Source organism: Choloepus didactylus, chromosome 8, assembly GCF_015220235.1.
Source record: "Choloepus didactylus isolate mChoDid1 chromosome 8, mChoDid1.pri, whole genome shotgun sequence".
In the NCBI taxonomy this organism is placed as follows: Eukaryota; Metazoa; Chordata; class Mammalia; order Pilosa; family Megalonychidae; genus Choloepus; species Choloepus didactylus.
The window spans coordinates 93,082,965-93,099,702 of NC_051314.1; the positions used below are offsets into that span (position 1 = coordinate 93,082,965).

The following is a 16,738-nucleotide window of genomic DNA, read 5'->3' on the forward strand; positions in this document are numbered from 1 at the left end:
TGCTTTGCCCTTTATAGAACTGCTTTCATGGAATAAAACATCAAGTACTGCTTTTATGCTTAAAAGTTACACTCTAAACTTCATGAAAATTTGTTTTAAGACTCAAGAATATGAAACCCATTTCTGCATTTGCCAACTCACTGTTCAGTGTCTCCTGTACAAAGTATAAGGAAAAAGTTCTTGACCAGAATTTAAGAATTTAGGGCAAAGAAAATCCTAGAATTTAGTGCAAAGAAAAAATCCCCTGTGGAACTTACAATTTTCATCATTTCTGATAATCAGAGCTATGTAATGTAACATATTTCCCCTTTTGCCCAGGCTCCAAGGAAGCTCAACACCAAACAAGGTGAGGAAACTCACGAAAGCAAAGCAGATTTGATTCTTCCTCTTTTCCATGGTTCTTATTTTCTAGTCCTATTCTATTAAGCATATCTGTTGTTGTTAATCATTCCAACTCCTTTTTGGAATAAAGATGATCTATTGAATAAACTCAAGAAATTAAATTCTCCTTTGTATTTCTTTACTATTAGCATAGTTTAAATTCTCCTTCGTATTTCTTTTCTAGCAGCATGGAAATTTTGGATTTCTCTATTCGTGAATATATCTCTAAAGTATAATTCCCTCCACCCCCAAAAAAACGTTTTGATGTATTATTTGAAGGAGTGTTTATTTTTAAAAAATAGAATCATCCAAACAAATGGTAAGGAGGGGCACTGGAAGAGTATAAATTGACCTTTTAAAGGAATCTAATTTTCATAATTTCTAATATGCTGCTCCACTCACAAGATTCAGTGTGAAACTTAGAGAAATTATTTTGATTGTACCAATTCTGATTTCTCTTGTGCTCCTAAATTATTTTCCACATTTTGGAAATTTGGGATTAGTGACCAGTCAGTACTTTTAAAGATTTAGCACAAATATGTAAAAAAATAAACTCTTTCCAGCTATTTCAACCCTACAGTGAAGTGAGAGAGAGGTAACTTGAAATACATTTAATCATTTATGATTCTGATAATATGTAATTTCCAATTACATAGTCACCATTTTTATTTGAGACAATTCCCACAACTAATTATGATCAGGAGAGGGTTTGTGTTGCTAACTAAATAGCCACAAAATTGTAATAATTATGTCTCACAAAAAATAAAATAGAAAACAAATGAACTGGATTAAATCATGTGTTCACAGAGGCATTCACTCTTCCTCATACATGCTGTATGTTGGCAATATTGTGTTGCCTTTTGGAGTAAATTAAGAAGAGATGTTCCATACAAGAATAAGTGAAGGAAGACTCACAAGACAGCGAACTGAAAGGGGCAATAAAAGATGTAATGGTATTCTATTTAATATTTTTATTTGGCATTTAATAAGAGAATTACAAAAAGGACAAAACTGTTTAGGTGATCTCACAAAATGGTTCTGATCATTTGGTAAACCATTCCAATATTTCACCAGCAAAAATTTCTGTGCTTGTAATTAAAAACCCCCTTCCCCACACTTAGAGATCATCACAACCATTACCACCACCTACCACAAGCTTGCATCTACAAACTGAAAGGCTTAAATATGGCCTTTAAAAATTAATTATGTATAAATGCTAGTTATTTAGGAAGAAGGATGGAGATATTCACCACATACCACGCCAATAAGAATGCTTATACCTTAAATGTCGGATCCTTTTCCCTGACACTGCATGGCTGTCAGTTCCAAAGCAGCTTGCTATCCCCTCTGGTGTTAGCAGACACAGTGGGAGCTGGAGGGAAGACAACTGAAGTCTGACAAGAGGGATTCAGAGAAAGTTTCACAGAGGAAATAATGCTTGGATTTGAAGGACAAAACTAATTAGCCAAGTTGACGAAGAGGGGATGAGCATTATGGGCATGGGAAGGCATATATGCAAAGGCACAGAGACATGAGAGTACATAGCATGTTTGCAAACCAGCAAATAATTTTGAACATTGTGGAATATCAAGAAATCAGGTTTTGAAGTCAGGCAGATACAAATCATAAAGAGCTTTGGATGTCAACTGAAGGAGTTTAGGTTTTACTCTGTAGGCAAAAGGAGCCATTTAGCCATTTAGAGAAATTGTTCCAGTCGCAAAATCCAGAATGAATTGGAGAAAGAGAGAGAAATGATTAAGAGTTCTTGAACAAAGGAAGAAGCAAAGGCCATGAAGGGAAATGAAGGGCTATAGAAGACAAGTATGGAGTTAACTAGAAAATTCAATCAGAAGTCTAATCATCTTACCAAGATTTCCAGAAGGTTAGAAGGCTATGATTCCTTCTCTAATACCCCACATAATTTCATAGATTTTTATGAAAAAAATCTTACTTTTATCTAAGAAAAGAAAGAAGAAAGAAGTTGCCAAACAGAGATGATAAATACAGAATTTTTCCTTCTTGCAAGCAAAAATAAAAATTAAAAAGTTAGGATACACTTTTGTATTATTTTACAGTAATTTGTACTCTGAAATCTAGAGTGATTTTTCAAAGCTAAATTACTTATAACAACAGGAGACTTATAAATGTGAGTTTCACGTAAGAGATAAGAGCCTGCAACAGAATAACAAAATATAACAATTACAAAACCAAATGACATGCCCTTATTATTAATACCATTACCTTGACTCTAAGGCTTTCAATAAATCTTTAACATAGGTAGAGAAATGTTCTCCAGAGTGAATATTTTGGTCTAAGTTTGTCTTAGCTTCCAACATTGAGCATATTTCCTGAATGGGTACAAACATATCCAGCCATTGCTTGTAATGGTTACCTATGGTTCTGTCTGCCTAGCACCCACTACCCACTTTTGGAAATTGACTCCCATCCACCACCCCTACTCTCTCAACTTCCATCTATATGATTACTATGCATGACCCCGTGCTTGTTCAAAATTTGATGACTGTCTCAACTCACACCCAGTTCCTAGATAACCTCTGTGTCAATAACCTGTCTCTCCACTATGCTTTGGCACCTACTCTCTGAGACCACACCCTAGTTGGGAATCATGACTAAAGAACAGCTATACTTCCATTGCAATATGGCATCAACACTTCCAATCCTTCCCTTCTCTTACTTCCATTTCACCTGTTCAGTTTCATTCAAATCTTCAGGCCCTTACCAACCCCTCCCAGACCATCTCCCTTACCTCCGTTCCACTTCCAGCCAGAATGGTCTGCTAATCACTTAACTAACCAACAGAGCAAGACTGAGCAGTCTCCACTTAGATGAATCACTCTCAAATTCTGTTCCAGGTGACTAAGCTCTCACAGGGAAAACTGCTTAACAGTGCAGAATGTTTTCACACAAATTTATAATGACTGCGATGGTTGAGTTCATAAGTCAACTTGGCTAGGGTATGGTGTACAGTTGTTTGGTCAAGAAAGCACTGGCCTGATTGTTACTGTGAGGGTAAGCCATGGATTTAAGTCATTAGTCAGTCAACTGTATCTGTGGCTGATTACTTCTACAATCAACAAAGGAGACTGCCTTCAGTAATGAGAAAACTCCCATCCAATTAAATGCCTTAAAGGGAGAAACAATTTCAGCAGTCAAGAAGAAGAATTTCTATCTCCATTTCAGCCAGCCAGCTTCTCCTGGAGAATTCACTGAAACCTTCAATGGAGTTCCCAACTTGTGCCCTGGCTTGCCCTGCCCTATGGAATTTGGCCTTGCCAATCCCCACAGTTGGGCAAGTCAATTCCTATAATAAATCTCATAATATTTACACACATATATATGTGTGTGTGTACCTATATTTCAGACCTATAACTAGACTGAAATCCTAACAGGCCCTGAAAGGTGATGCACAAAGTGTGACCTACGAGGAGGTACACTACCCTCCAAAACAACTTCATGATTTTTCCAATTTATATAGACAAAAATCAAAGGAAAATGTGTGGGAATAGATATTAAGGGTGTGGGATAATGGTGGAAGAAACATAAAGTTGGATGAAGCTGAATTTATTGATATGAGCCCACTAAGCAGAGATTCTGTTGTAGCTGGAGGGGTTAGAAAGGGCTGTAACTATTTGGATAGTTAGCTGAAGCATAGACAAGAAGGCAGCCAATATTACCTGAAGTTGAAATGCCAGAACTGCCCTGATATAACGTAGATGAGAGGATCTAAAGGCTTAGAGAGATTGGCATGCTAGAGTGGATTTATCATGTAAGACCTGCTCATCCACCCCAGGAATATCCAGAGAACACACCTCCCACCAGGACTGTGAGGAATAAATTTGCAAGAGCAGCTCCATCATCCCTGAAGAGTTCTGTGGTTGCTCATCTCTGTTGGTCAGATATTACTGTGGGAACTGCTGCCACTGAACTTAGATTCTTAAACACAATGGGGATGACTAGATCCCAGATTTGCAGAAGCCAAGTGGCAGCACTTAATCACCAAAGACATGATGGGCATAGTTAATGTAATTGCAGCAGAGTCAAAGCAGTAATCAGGATAGTCTGACTCACAGACCTATGGCACTGGCTAGTTGATCATGGGGTACCTAGAAGTGAAATAAATGGGCAGTCTACTAAATTCTTAACTTGATCTGTATAAGCAAAAGTCTAACTTGAATCACAAAAATGGAGTCACAGACTCTCAATCAATTCCCAGGCTTGAGACAGTTTAAAGACCCAGAACCCCTTGAATGAAGGGAAGACTGAGTCTCCTTGGGGAAGGACCCTGCTATACTGCCAAAAGTTTATATTGCTAATTTTTCTCCCAACCTTCCCCCAAAGGGACCTACAGACTTTTACCAAGATGACTGTGCACTGGGGAAAAGGAAATGATCAGACATTTGGGGGATTATTAGACACTAGCTCAGAACTGACATTAATGCCAGGAGACCCAAAACATCACTGCAGTCTACCAGTCAGAGTAGGAGCTTACAGAGGTGGGACGACCAATATAGTTTTATCTCACAGTGGGTTCCCAGTTCTGGATATATGGTTATTTCCCCAGTTCCGGAATGCAAAATTGGAATAGACATACTAGCAAATGGCAGAATCCCCATATTGGTTCTCTGACTTGTGGAGTGAGGTAGAAAAGACCAAGTGGAAGCCACTGATCTGCCTTTACCTATGAAAATAATAACCAAAAGCAATATTGCATTCCTGGAAGGATTACAGAAATTAGTGCCGCTGTAAAGACTTGAAGGATGCAGAGGTGGTGACTACCTAGCAAAATAGTAAATCAAAAGCAATACCGCATTCCTAGAGGGATTTCAGATAGTAGTGGCACCATAAAGGACTTGATGAATGCAGGGGTGGTGATTCCCACCACATCCCCATTCAACTCTCCTATCCGGCCCATGCAGAAAACAGATCTTGGAGGATGACAGTGGATTACTGTAAACGTAACCAGGTGGTAACTTCAATTGCAGCTGCTGTTCCAGATGTGGTATCATTGTTTGAACAAATCAACACATTCCCTGGTAGCTGACATGCAACTATTGATCCAGTAATTGCTTTTATCTTGATATGTGCTAGTAAAGACCACCAGAAACAGTTTTCTTTCAACTGGCAAGGCCAGCAATACAACTTCACTGTCCTACCTCAGGGGCATATCTACCCTTCAGCTTTATGTCATAATCTAGCCCACAGGGACCCTGGTCACCTTTCCCCTGCACAAGACATCACACTGGTCCATTACACTGATGACATTATGCTGACTGGACCTAGTGAGCAGGAAGTAGAAACAACTCGAGACTAATACAGTGGCTAACCACAATGGCTCTCTGACAATCAGCAATCCTTTCACTTGACCTTAGTAAGTTCCCTTCCACAATCCCTAGGATCGCTATTCCAAAGCCTGACCACTCTCTTAAATCTCTTGCCTCTTCCAACTTCTCCATCTTTCTGTTTAGCTCTTCCTTCACATAGGGAAACAGAGATCATTAGAAGGACACACACTAGCCTCCAACTTATACATACCTTTTAGAGCACTGAGCTTTATATCACTCATGCCTATTTCTGAAGAATCAAGGTCTCTCTTCCTGTCCTCTTTAAGACCACCATTTCTACCTGTGTCCTAATTCCCAGATCCCAGAAGCCTTCAGAGATACTGGCATTCTTCTATGTCTGTAATTTATTTTCACTTCAATCTGGCTCTTTTCCCTACAACAACAAGGGGGTCTATTAATCTCACTCCCCAAATAAAACCACCACCACCATCCCAAAAACAACAACAACATCAAAAATCTTTGCTTGGTCCTATTTCCATTTGTAGGCTACTGTACCAACTCCTTTTTTCATTTCTTCTACAAACTTCTTGAAACTACGTACATATATACATGCATTTGTATATTATCCATAAATATAAACATATAATATAAAATTCATTAATTTTACATTTTATGTAATAGAAACAATATATTTTTAAAATATATATGGATATACTTATATATACATATGAATATTTATTTGTTTAGGCCTTCATCTCTGGCCATCTGTTTGTAACCTGAACTCTATAATATCACCTTTGATCTTATAACTGCTAAAACCAAAGCTCTATTATTAAATTCTCTTCCTAATAGACCCAGCAGCAACTTTTTTAAAACTACTTTCTTTTCCCCCATAGCTCTTATCACTTCTTCATTTATTATGTACTTGTTTGTTTAGTATCTTTCTCCCTCCAGTGGGATGTAAGTTCTTATGAGGGCAGAGACTTCACCTGTTTGATTCACTATCCAGAATAGTGCCTGGCGGGTAGTAAGTGGTAAATGAATTTTTGTTGAATGAACGTCACCCATCTCCTGGTCAAAACAAATTAGACCAGAGATGGGAACAGTCCTGCCCCTGGGAGTTTAAACTAGCCAGTCTCTCCAGAGGATGTAAACTCATCTTCAGTGTGAAAAGAGAATGAATAAGAGGTCAAGACAAAGAGCATCCTGAAAGAATTCAAGCCACTGGTTCTAAATTCTATCCCTGGTCTCTGTGAAATATCCCAAAATCCTTACATGTTACCTTTTCAACTTGAGCAAATTTGGTTGGTCTTAATTTCTGTTGCTTACTACTGAAAGATTCCTTACTAATATATTATTCTGTGGTTGAATAAGCTCCAAATAAACATCCTAAAGTAAATGTTCCCCAAAAAGTTAATGAGGGTAAAAAAGTAAAGTTCCAATTCTAATTCCCTAAATGAACAATATATGTAAAAATATGGACAATGGTTAACTTATTTTAATGAAAATGTGATGTGATATGGAGCCATTCTCTTTATGATTTATAAATTCTTTATTATACCATAATTGGGTACTATTTCTGGGAAAAAGGTTATTTTCATGCCTTCTCTAAATAAGAATACATGCACTCAAAATTTCATTTTAGCTCTAAAGCCATTTTTTGAAATGCAATTTGGTTCTAACTTTACCTCCTACTAATTTTCCTTCGGCAGTAGAAAAAGTACAACATTAAACAAAATAATTGAAGAACCCAGTTCCAACACTGCTTTACAAATTAAGGGTGGAGGACAAACGAAAATGCATCCTAAATTGGAATTTAAAAAGGAAAAAAAGCTCTATCTTGGAGAATAGAAATTAAATAATTAGCAACTTTACATTCAAGGGTTATGGTACTTACCAAACAAACGCTGATGGAACAGAAATTTGCCAGCTATTAGTCCTATGAGAATGGCAAGTAGCCATAGAAGCACCTTCAAAAGCCTCCAGCCAATTTCTCTAGGGTATTTATTCATTACAAATGAAAAGCAGTTTCCAACAACAATAACATTGGCTTCTGTTTGGCTATGAGAAACCGGGTCCTCCGCAAATATTAAGAAATTGAAGAAGATCACCAGATAAGCCACAATCATGCGCGACCAGGGATGCTGGAAATAATAACGAAAGTCTTTACCCATCCTTCAAAACTTCAATTCTGTAGTTTACCTGTATGAGAAAAGAACATATGATTAGACCAAAACTCAAGTCGTCTCTCTCCTCCTGCTATCCTTTCAAATTTATAACAGCTTAATTATAAAGATGATACTTGTTCCTTCTTAAAGTACCAAGACAAGTCTGAGATTGGGGGAAGTTAATATTGTCCTCTCCCCATTTCTAACCATACCTCTCTGATCATTTGGTGATTAAAGAAACAAGTAGAATAAAAGAGTGTGGGAAGCAGAAGGGACATGAGAGGTCAGAACAAAATTGGAAGTCCTCTTGGGCTCCTCTCAGAAGTCCTCTCAGGAGGAAATGCAGAATACAAAGCCAATAAAATGCTTTTCCTCTTTTACATTGTTATTTTTATCTTATAATCATGATACAGAGTCATTTACAAATTAAAACAATATAGAAGTAAACTGAGTACATATTAACAAAAAATAAACTCTGACAAAATCCATTTCCTCGGAGTTAAGATCACTTAACAATCTGGTGGATATCCTTTCACATATCTTTCTCCACATTTACAAATGTGTGCATGTGCATAAACTTTTACAAAAATATTCACAGTCTAGTTATCAACTAACTTTAACACAGAATAAGTTTTAGGAAAGAACTGAGTCCATGGTGGAGTGGTGGTACCCAGGACGGACTTGGTGGCTTGTGGCGAGTGAGGAAGAAAAGGAAAGGAGCAGGGAAAATCTCACAGAAGACAGGCCCAAGTCAGATGTTGAAGGATTAGTTAGGACCCCCTGCCCCATCCAGGTGAATAAGGTAAAGCTGCTCAATCCAAGCAGTGGAAAAGGCATATGCAACAGCAAAGAGGTATTAGAGGAAGCTGTAAAATATGTAGCAGTGGGTCCTAACCTGAACGTGCATTGGAAGCACATTTGTTAAAATGCAGATGTCCAGGCCCAACCTCCAAAAGTGTTGCTCAGCTCTACCCTCTTTCCTCTTTGGGAACCTACCTGCCCATAAACAATACAAGCTGTATCCCACATATGGGGAGGCTTGCCACATCAGGGCTTCTGAATGGGTAAGTCTGTGTATTCCTAGTGCTCAATTTTAGTGAAGCCATCTGGCTCTCAAACTAAGCTGCATCTCATTTTTCAGCAAATACACTGAAAATTCTGTAATAAAAAATAATCATAAAGGCAACCAACTGATTGTAATCTGCCATTTTGTTTTGTTTATTCATTTGTTTTTGTCTTCTCTCACAACATATTTAGAACTCAGTGAGAGAAGAGGTGTGATTATTCATAGCGCCCTTAAAAGCCTACAATACTTCACACATTCTGTTCTTGCCATCTGCATGCAGCTTTATTTCATTATTGTTTTAACGATCTTCTGAAACACTTATTATCATTCCCATCATTTCATTTTCCAAGGGAGTGCACTGAGGCTCACTGAGATTATATAACTTGCCCAAAGTCACCCGTCTGAGGTCAAGCAGTCTGATCATCGTCCCCTGCAGGCAAATCGGCTGCAGGCATTTTCCCTATCATAGAGCCCAGCCCCAGGGACTCATCCCTTGAATGCCTTCTGAAGACACATTCATCTCTAGAGACAATTATATCAACTCTGTAATTTATGCTTTTATGGCCCAGGAAAATTCGTGTAAGTTCATGAACCATGAACACCGCAGGAGAAAACTATCCAACAATAAACACTCTCGTTTTTACACATGGCTAAAAGTACAAAGATCAAGCCATGAGCATGAAGTAACTTTAAGTCAATGGAAGATCTGAGAATGGGCTCCAAGGCTCCCAAGTCCCAGTTCAATATTCTGGGCTGACTGAATGCCAATTAAACCCATTATCTAAATTAGTGAATATTTGTCTAAACTATTTTAGAAAAGCAATGTAAACATGCAAAAGGACTGGCAATAAAATTTGACAAAACAAATAGTCACTGTGCCACAGATTCAAAAGCCTTCTAAGCAATTTCAAATCCCTTATGATGTTCGTGAACACTCTGATATCTGGGTTCCCAGGAGTGCCACTCAGATCACTTAGGAACAGTTACTCTCGCAAGATTCTTTTTTTAAAAGTGAGGCTCATCACCAACTGCAGCAGCAGAGATCTACCTATGTGGTTCTCACACCAAAGAAAGCAGAGCAAGTTGTGAAGAACAAAAATGAACATCATGCATTTTCATGATATTCAATGTGCAAGGATGCCAGAATGGGTAGGTTGCCAATTCAGTTTCATGCACTATCTCTGGAAATGTACAAAGCCTACCACCACAAGAGAAATAAACAGGAAATATCTTGTCTTAAAGCAGAAATAGCTTCTACATGCCATCAGAACTGGTCAGTGGTATCATTTAAGAAGATGCATAACATGTTACTATGTTGCTTCTCTTACCACTGAGAAATTCTGGTGTAGTTGCTAATACTGCACACACACAAGTACACACACACAGAGTCAACGCAGCAGGATTTAGAACAATGAATATATATGACCTTGATTATTTTATTAATAAATCCTTTGTGAAGAACTAGCATGTGCTTGTTTTTTGTTGTTGTTGTTCTGTTTTGTTTTTAACTTCATAATTCTTGCTGTGTGGGCTATGTAATGTTCATATACCCAAACTGAATTAGAACATTTTTAAAAATTGGAGCTGGCTGATCTTTTCCAGCATTAATATTGTTTTAAAGGAGAGAGCTATATGTAGTACTGAGCAACAGTCTTGCACTAATACTTTGTGGTGCTTTAGAGACATATGTCCCCAGAAAAGCATGTTCTTAAATTTAATCCATTCCTGTGGACATGAACCAATTATAAGTAGGACCTTTTGATGAGGTTACTTCTGTTAAGGTATGGCCCATCTCAATCAAGATAATCTTAAAGCTATTACTGGAGTCCTTTATAAGTAGAATGAAATACAGACAGAGAGAGAGAAAGCCACAGAGCTTTCTGTGTCCAGAAGCTGAACATCAACAGAACCTGGAAGCAAAGGGAGAGACCAGGAGACACTGCCCTGTGCCTTGTCATGTGACAAGCTAAGGACCAAGGATTGCCAGCAGCCAGCCTCAGGATGCCACAGTCTTCAGAGAGAAAGCATCACCCTGATGATGCCTGAATTTGGACTTCTATCTAAGCCTCAAAACGATGAGCTTATAAATTCCCATTGTTTAACCCAACCTATTTCATGATATTTGCTTGAGCAGCCCAGGAAACTTAGTTTTAATTCCTGATCTTATTTTTAATTCCCACAGTTACGTCATGAATGGTACTTTCATTTTCATGTTACAGGAGGCTCGGTGCAGTTACCTGTTTAATTCACACACTCAGTAAATGGAAGATCCAGCATTTGAATCTAGATCCATTCATAGCTCTTGGTCTTTCTAGTACACCATAAAGATGACAGTACTTCTTCCGAGAAGATATTTCCTGTCATATTTACAGCTTATTCTTTATTTCCACTGACAATTTCTGTGACTTAGATACTAGCAGAATGAAACAGCTACAGGATTCCATATTTATGTTATGCCAAATACAGTTGATATTTATTCTTGCCTCATAAAATCCAGAAGCTGAAATGATGTATTTTAAGGGTCCTAAATTTGAAAAACCTACCTAATAACTTAGATAAAACCTCTGCTTTTACCCACTTCATGACTTTATACACAAGGTTGCCAAAAGTTGGCATGTCCATGATGAAATGACATGCTTTTAAAAAAAAGACATTTTAACTAGCCAAGTAAGCAGGACCCAAAGCACAGCTCTACTAATGTAGGTCTTAGCAGCAAGTTATACCTAACTAGATTACTGAACTGGTCATTTTTCTTGTGAAGCACTATTCTAGGATTTCTGGAAGGTCCCTGGCTGTAAATGGCTGGTATTTTCACCTATAACCCCTCTTACCTCCCATTAAAGGACCAACTAGTGATGACTGTGCCTGCTGCTCTGCCAAGATGTATTCTGTGAACTTTATTTCAGCATCTTGAATCCAATTTCAAGTGTGATATGCACTTTGTGAAGTACACTGCTATGTTTTGGACAGATCTTGGCCTTATTAGTACCAGGCAAAGTTAAAAGTTATTTTCTTAAATAAGCTAGCAATAATGTTATTCTACTACATGCAAAGTTATTTAAAGCTATGAGGATATACTTCACAATCATTTCATTTAATCCTTAAGATAACATCATTTTTAAATTTGCAGGTCAAAGGGCAAAGGTTTAAATTATTTGATATTATTTCCTAAAAAGATAACTGATGATAATAGCCTATATTTATATCATTTTTTACCTCTTATGATTTTTAATCGGTAAAATCACACCCTCAGCATAACATAAAAATGACTGAGGCAATCAAGAACATTTGTTTTCAGAAGGCAGCATAATGTAGTAAAATCTATATGATCCATCATAGTGGATGACCTTGGGCAAATCCCTAACCTCTTTGAGGACCTCCATTTCTTCATTAGTAAAATCCTAATGAAAGTAGGGTTGATGTGGAGATTACAGAAGACTACATCTATAAAGTTGCCTGGTCATTTCCAGGTGTTTCTTTACTCTGAAGACCACTGTGAAAATCCAAGTGACTTTTGTTCCTCTCCCATTAAAAATGGGCATGAAATAATACCAACTTTATATTACATTTTCTGAGTGTTTTTTATAAGCTACACTCAGCATTAAAAGATTTTAATACAACAACTCAATGAGGAAAGCCTGAATATTATCTTTATTTTACAGATGTTTTGAGGGTCAAAAACATTGTTACCTGTCCAAAATCATACATAGAAAGTGGTCAAGTCCAGATCTGTTAATTCCATAATAACTTCCATTCATTCATTTGTTCAACATTTACTAAATGACTAAGTGCTGGGGTTACAGAGAAAGCCCCTATTGCCATAGATTTCATAGTCTAGTTGAGGGAAACAGACATTAAACAGACAAAAATTAAATTCACAGTATTTTATAAAGTTGTAAGTTGATGGATAAAATTAAAGTAGGGGAAAATTAATAGGGAGTATCAGGAGTGAGGGAAGTTGAAGAAGGCCTCTTTCTAAAGTGACATTTGAACAGAGACATGAAAGAAGGGAAGGAAGCAAGGAGATATGTGGGAAAAGAATGATCCACACTGGCAGAACACAAATTGCAAAGCCCTGAAGCAGGTGCATGCTTAGTGCATTTAAGGAGCAGCAAGGAGGCTGGTGCAAGTGAAGGGGCATGGGTGAAGAGGACTGTGAAAGGGGATGAGATTCCAGGGGTAGTATGCAATCATATAATGGAAGCCTTGAGGACATCCTGTGTACATGGGCTTTCCATCTTCAATAAGATGGGAAGCAGAGGAGTAACATGATATGACTTACAGTTTAGAAGGGCCACTCTCTCTGCTGGTTGAAAATACTTTGTAGGAGGTCAAGGAACAGAAGCAGGGAGGCTATTGAGGGAGCTGTTGTGATAATCCAGGTGAAATGCAGTAACTTGGACCGGGCTGGTAGAACTAAAACTCAGATTCTGTATGCATTTAAAAGGATGAGCTGACAAGATTTGCTGATCAATTGGATGTGGTCTGGATAAAACCCAGGATGGATTTACCATTTTCCAAGATGGAGAATGTGAAGATGAATAGGTTGGAGCAGACATAAACAACACAATAATTAACATTTTTGAATGCTTTTTACATGTCAGGCTGTTGGAAAGCACTTTTCACACATTATCTTGATTATTCTTTATTTCAACCCTTTGGATTTTACCAGTGGAGAAATGGAAGTTCAAAGAGGTTATAACTGGCACAAGGTCATACAGCTAGTAACTGGCAGAAATGGGCAGATCTACCTCTTTAGGAGCCCAAAGTCAATATTCTTAATTACTACAGTGCTCCCTACACTGACTAGTATAAAAAAAAAAAAAAAAAAAAAAAAAAAAAAAACAGAAAAAATTTCATATGGGAAAGGAAGTAAGAGTAAGTACATTGTAATGACTTGCACCTAGCAGGCAGTCAATAAATACTTGCAGATGGATCAATAAATAAGCAGATGGATGGATGATGGATGGGTAACAGACCAGCCTTGGGCAAGGGGTGGCACAGGGGAACACTGAGGGTTCCATTCCGAGAAAGTTTAGACTATAAATAATGGGACAACCAAGTCTGTAAAAAATAGAAATGGTAGAAAGATGGAAAAAAAAAACATATCTGGACCTACTCTGAGGTAATAGGTCTTAATATATTGTTTTAAATTGTTGCTCAAAAAACAAGTATGCGGAGCTTATACATAGCATTTTACATAATGCAAGTGCTTAACACAAGTTTTAAAAAATACAAATAGCAATAAGAACAGAAGTAAACTGGGAACTTCTTTTAGTCCAATACAAGAGACCACAGAGCCTTTCACATAAAAAGCAACCTTTTAAGTCAATCAATGAAACCACCAAAAGCGTTTTTGCATAGATATCAGGATGGTATCTGTGGTCCCCTCTCTCATTAGAAGATCACATCCATACATCACTTCCTGGACTTCCTCAACACATCGTTTCAACCTTTAAGTGGTTTTCTTCCCTTGTTCTTGTCTTCCAATCTTTGGGATAACAAGCACTGAAGCAGGGCAAGTTTTCAAAATAGAGAATCCAAAAGCAAAAACAAAGACATTATTAAACTTTTCATTGAAAGGCAAAATATTTATGAGCCCTTTCATGTTATAAAGTTAAAAATATAATCACCAATGAATTCTCTTAAAATGTGTGGTTGTCGTTTTCAGATATATCAGTTTATGATAAAGAATGGATCTCTGTGAGCATACTATAAACACAACATGCCAAAGAAAATAATAGTCAATAAGCAAAATAATAATTCTCACTTCTGAAATTATTTTTTAAATGATTGGCAGTTCAAAGAAGCAAATTAAATAAAGCTGACAAGTCCCTTTCTCCGAACACAGGGACCATATAAGGAGTGGGTTGAGGGGAGATGAATACCTGAGTCAAAATATCAAAATCCATAATTATCTCCAACCTACAAAATCTGAGGGAAAAAACGTTAAATTTTCTACTACTTTTTGTAATTAAAAAATCAGAAACACTTTTTTTCTAAAGACAAAATGAAACCTTGAAAGATTCCTTAGAAGTCCTACCTTGGATTTCAGACAACAGATCTTTTAATTAGGGAGAAAATACATTTCCTTATATTTAACACATTTTTACTCAATTGTTTTTTGATTCAGGAGACTTATATGCACAGATAAATAATAAAATAGCATGTCATGTTTACTGCAATCATACACACACACACACACAGAGTTTATTGTTTTAGAGTGAGTAGAATGAATAATGGCAGCCAAAGTGTTACCACATGAGTCAAACACACTTGTGGGCCTGTGGCATTTTCAAAAACAGGAATGGAAAGATAGTTTTAGTTCACGAGGAAGTTAGTAAACACCCAAAGACTCTTCTTTTTTTTGTTTGGTTGGTTGCTTTTGTTTTGTTATTGGTTTAGAGAATACACACGAACTGCAACCTGTTAATTTAATTAACAATAGACGGGGCTTGTTCTCAAAACCTCTCCCAGGAATCACTGAAGCGAGAGAAGTTCTAGTTCTGTTCGGGTGGTGTCCCTTACCCCGGGGCCGGGAGTTTGAAGATTCCCCATCTCGAGGCATTCGCCTAGAAGCCTTCTCTGCTCTTACCCAGAGGGGTTGGTGCGTGCGTCGCCCTCCCTGACACTTTACCCTTGCTCTTTGGATACCATCCTCTGGAAGGGAGGATAAAAGTCACCAAGGACCCGCGGCCGGGTTCTGCGGCCGCCTCCTTATCGCGGGCACTGGCGAGCCGGCAGCCCGGCTGCGGAAGATCGGACGCGGAGGCTCCGCTGCCGCGAGTCCTAGTAGCCGGGGTGGCGCGCCCGGCCCGGGTCCGCGTACTCACCCGATAGGGCCGCGGGGCTCCGGGCGCCAGCACAGGCGAGACGGGGTCGAACACAGCCCTTCGCCGCGCTGGCGGCCTCGCTGGGAAGCGCGGCTAGACCGACCCGCGGCGTTGCCCCGGCGGCGCTGTCACCGAGCTATAAATACCAGCTCGGCCCACAGCTGCCGCCGCCTACGCCGGGCGCCCCGGGCGCCCGCTGCTCACTGCGCCGCAATCCCACCGCAAAGTCCGCCCGCCGTGGGCCGAGCAGCGGGAGCAAGGGTGACGGCGCCGCGCAGGTGACGGCGACCGCTCCAGCTGTGCGGCAGTCTCCACAGCTGGAGGCATGGCTTCCCGCCGCCCCCGCCCTCTCGCTCCCTCCCCTCCCTCCGGCGCCTCCGGCCGACTCCAGCCGGCGGGCCTCGCGCTCCGTGGCTCAGCCTGCCCGGGCCGGGCCCGGTCCGCCTCTGCAGAGCCCGCAGCTGCTGGCGGGGACGACTTAGGAACCGGAGGGGGTGGGGAGCGGGATACCGGGCTTCAGTCTAGCTTGTCTGTAGCAGTGCCTTCTTCCTAGGGGAATTGTCAGAGCTCATATAAAACCCACCATCCTTCAGAGAACCAATAAGGTTCCAATGTGGAATATCCTCGAAGAGCCGCAAACTTCTAATGCAGGCTTAGTCACAGAGTATCCTTTCTGCTTTTGTCTATTGCTGATTGATGGGGGGAGGAGACAGAGCCCACGAGGAGTATGAGAAGTTTCATACTTACTTTCCAGCCGGTCTGGAAATATGTTCACACACACACAGATACTTACACATACTCAGTACGCACACATAAATATACAGACACACAAATACACACATAGAAGTACCGATACACTCATATGCACACACATTTATACACACATTCATACACATACATGCGTAAGAACACACATGCATACATGCAATACATACAACATATACACATACATACATACACACGTGCAATTTTGAACCATTTTGCAGA

The 16,738-nt window shown here is 39.2% G+C and overlaps 1 protein-coding gene across 7 annotated transcripts in view; it reads right to left on the reverse strand.

Annotated features, from left to right (window-relative positions):
* Positions 1-16,419, reverse strand: part of TMEM117 (transmembrane protein 117) — a 516,480-nt gene extending 500,061 nt beyond the window's left edge. For 3 of the 7 annotated variants that reach the window (XM_037845389.1, XM_037845388.1, XM_037845390.1), the window contains exons 1-2: positions 15,752-16,112; positions 7,582-7,886 (exon numbers count right to left, since the gene is read on the reverse strand). In XM_037845389.1, the coding sequence (XP_037701317.1) occupies positions 7,582-7,858 (277 nt within the window). In that variant the 5' untranslated portion in view covers positions 7,859-7,886; positions 15,752-16,112. Of the gene's footprint in view, positions 1-7,581; positions 7,887-15,751; positions 16,114-16,334 lie in introns of those variants that run through there. The other 4 variants (XM_037845384.1, XM_037845383.1, XM_037845386.1 and 1 more) reach the window with 4 other exon arrangements.
* Positions 16,420-16,738: the final 319 nt, after the last annotated feature.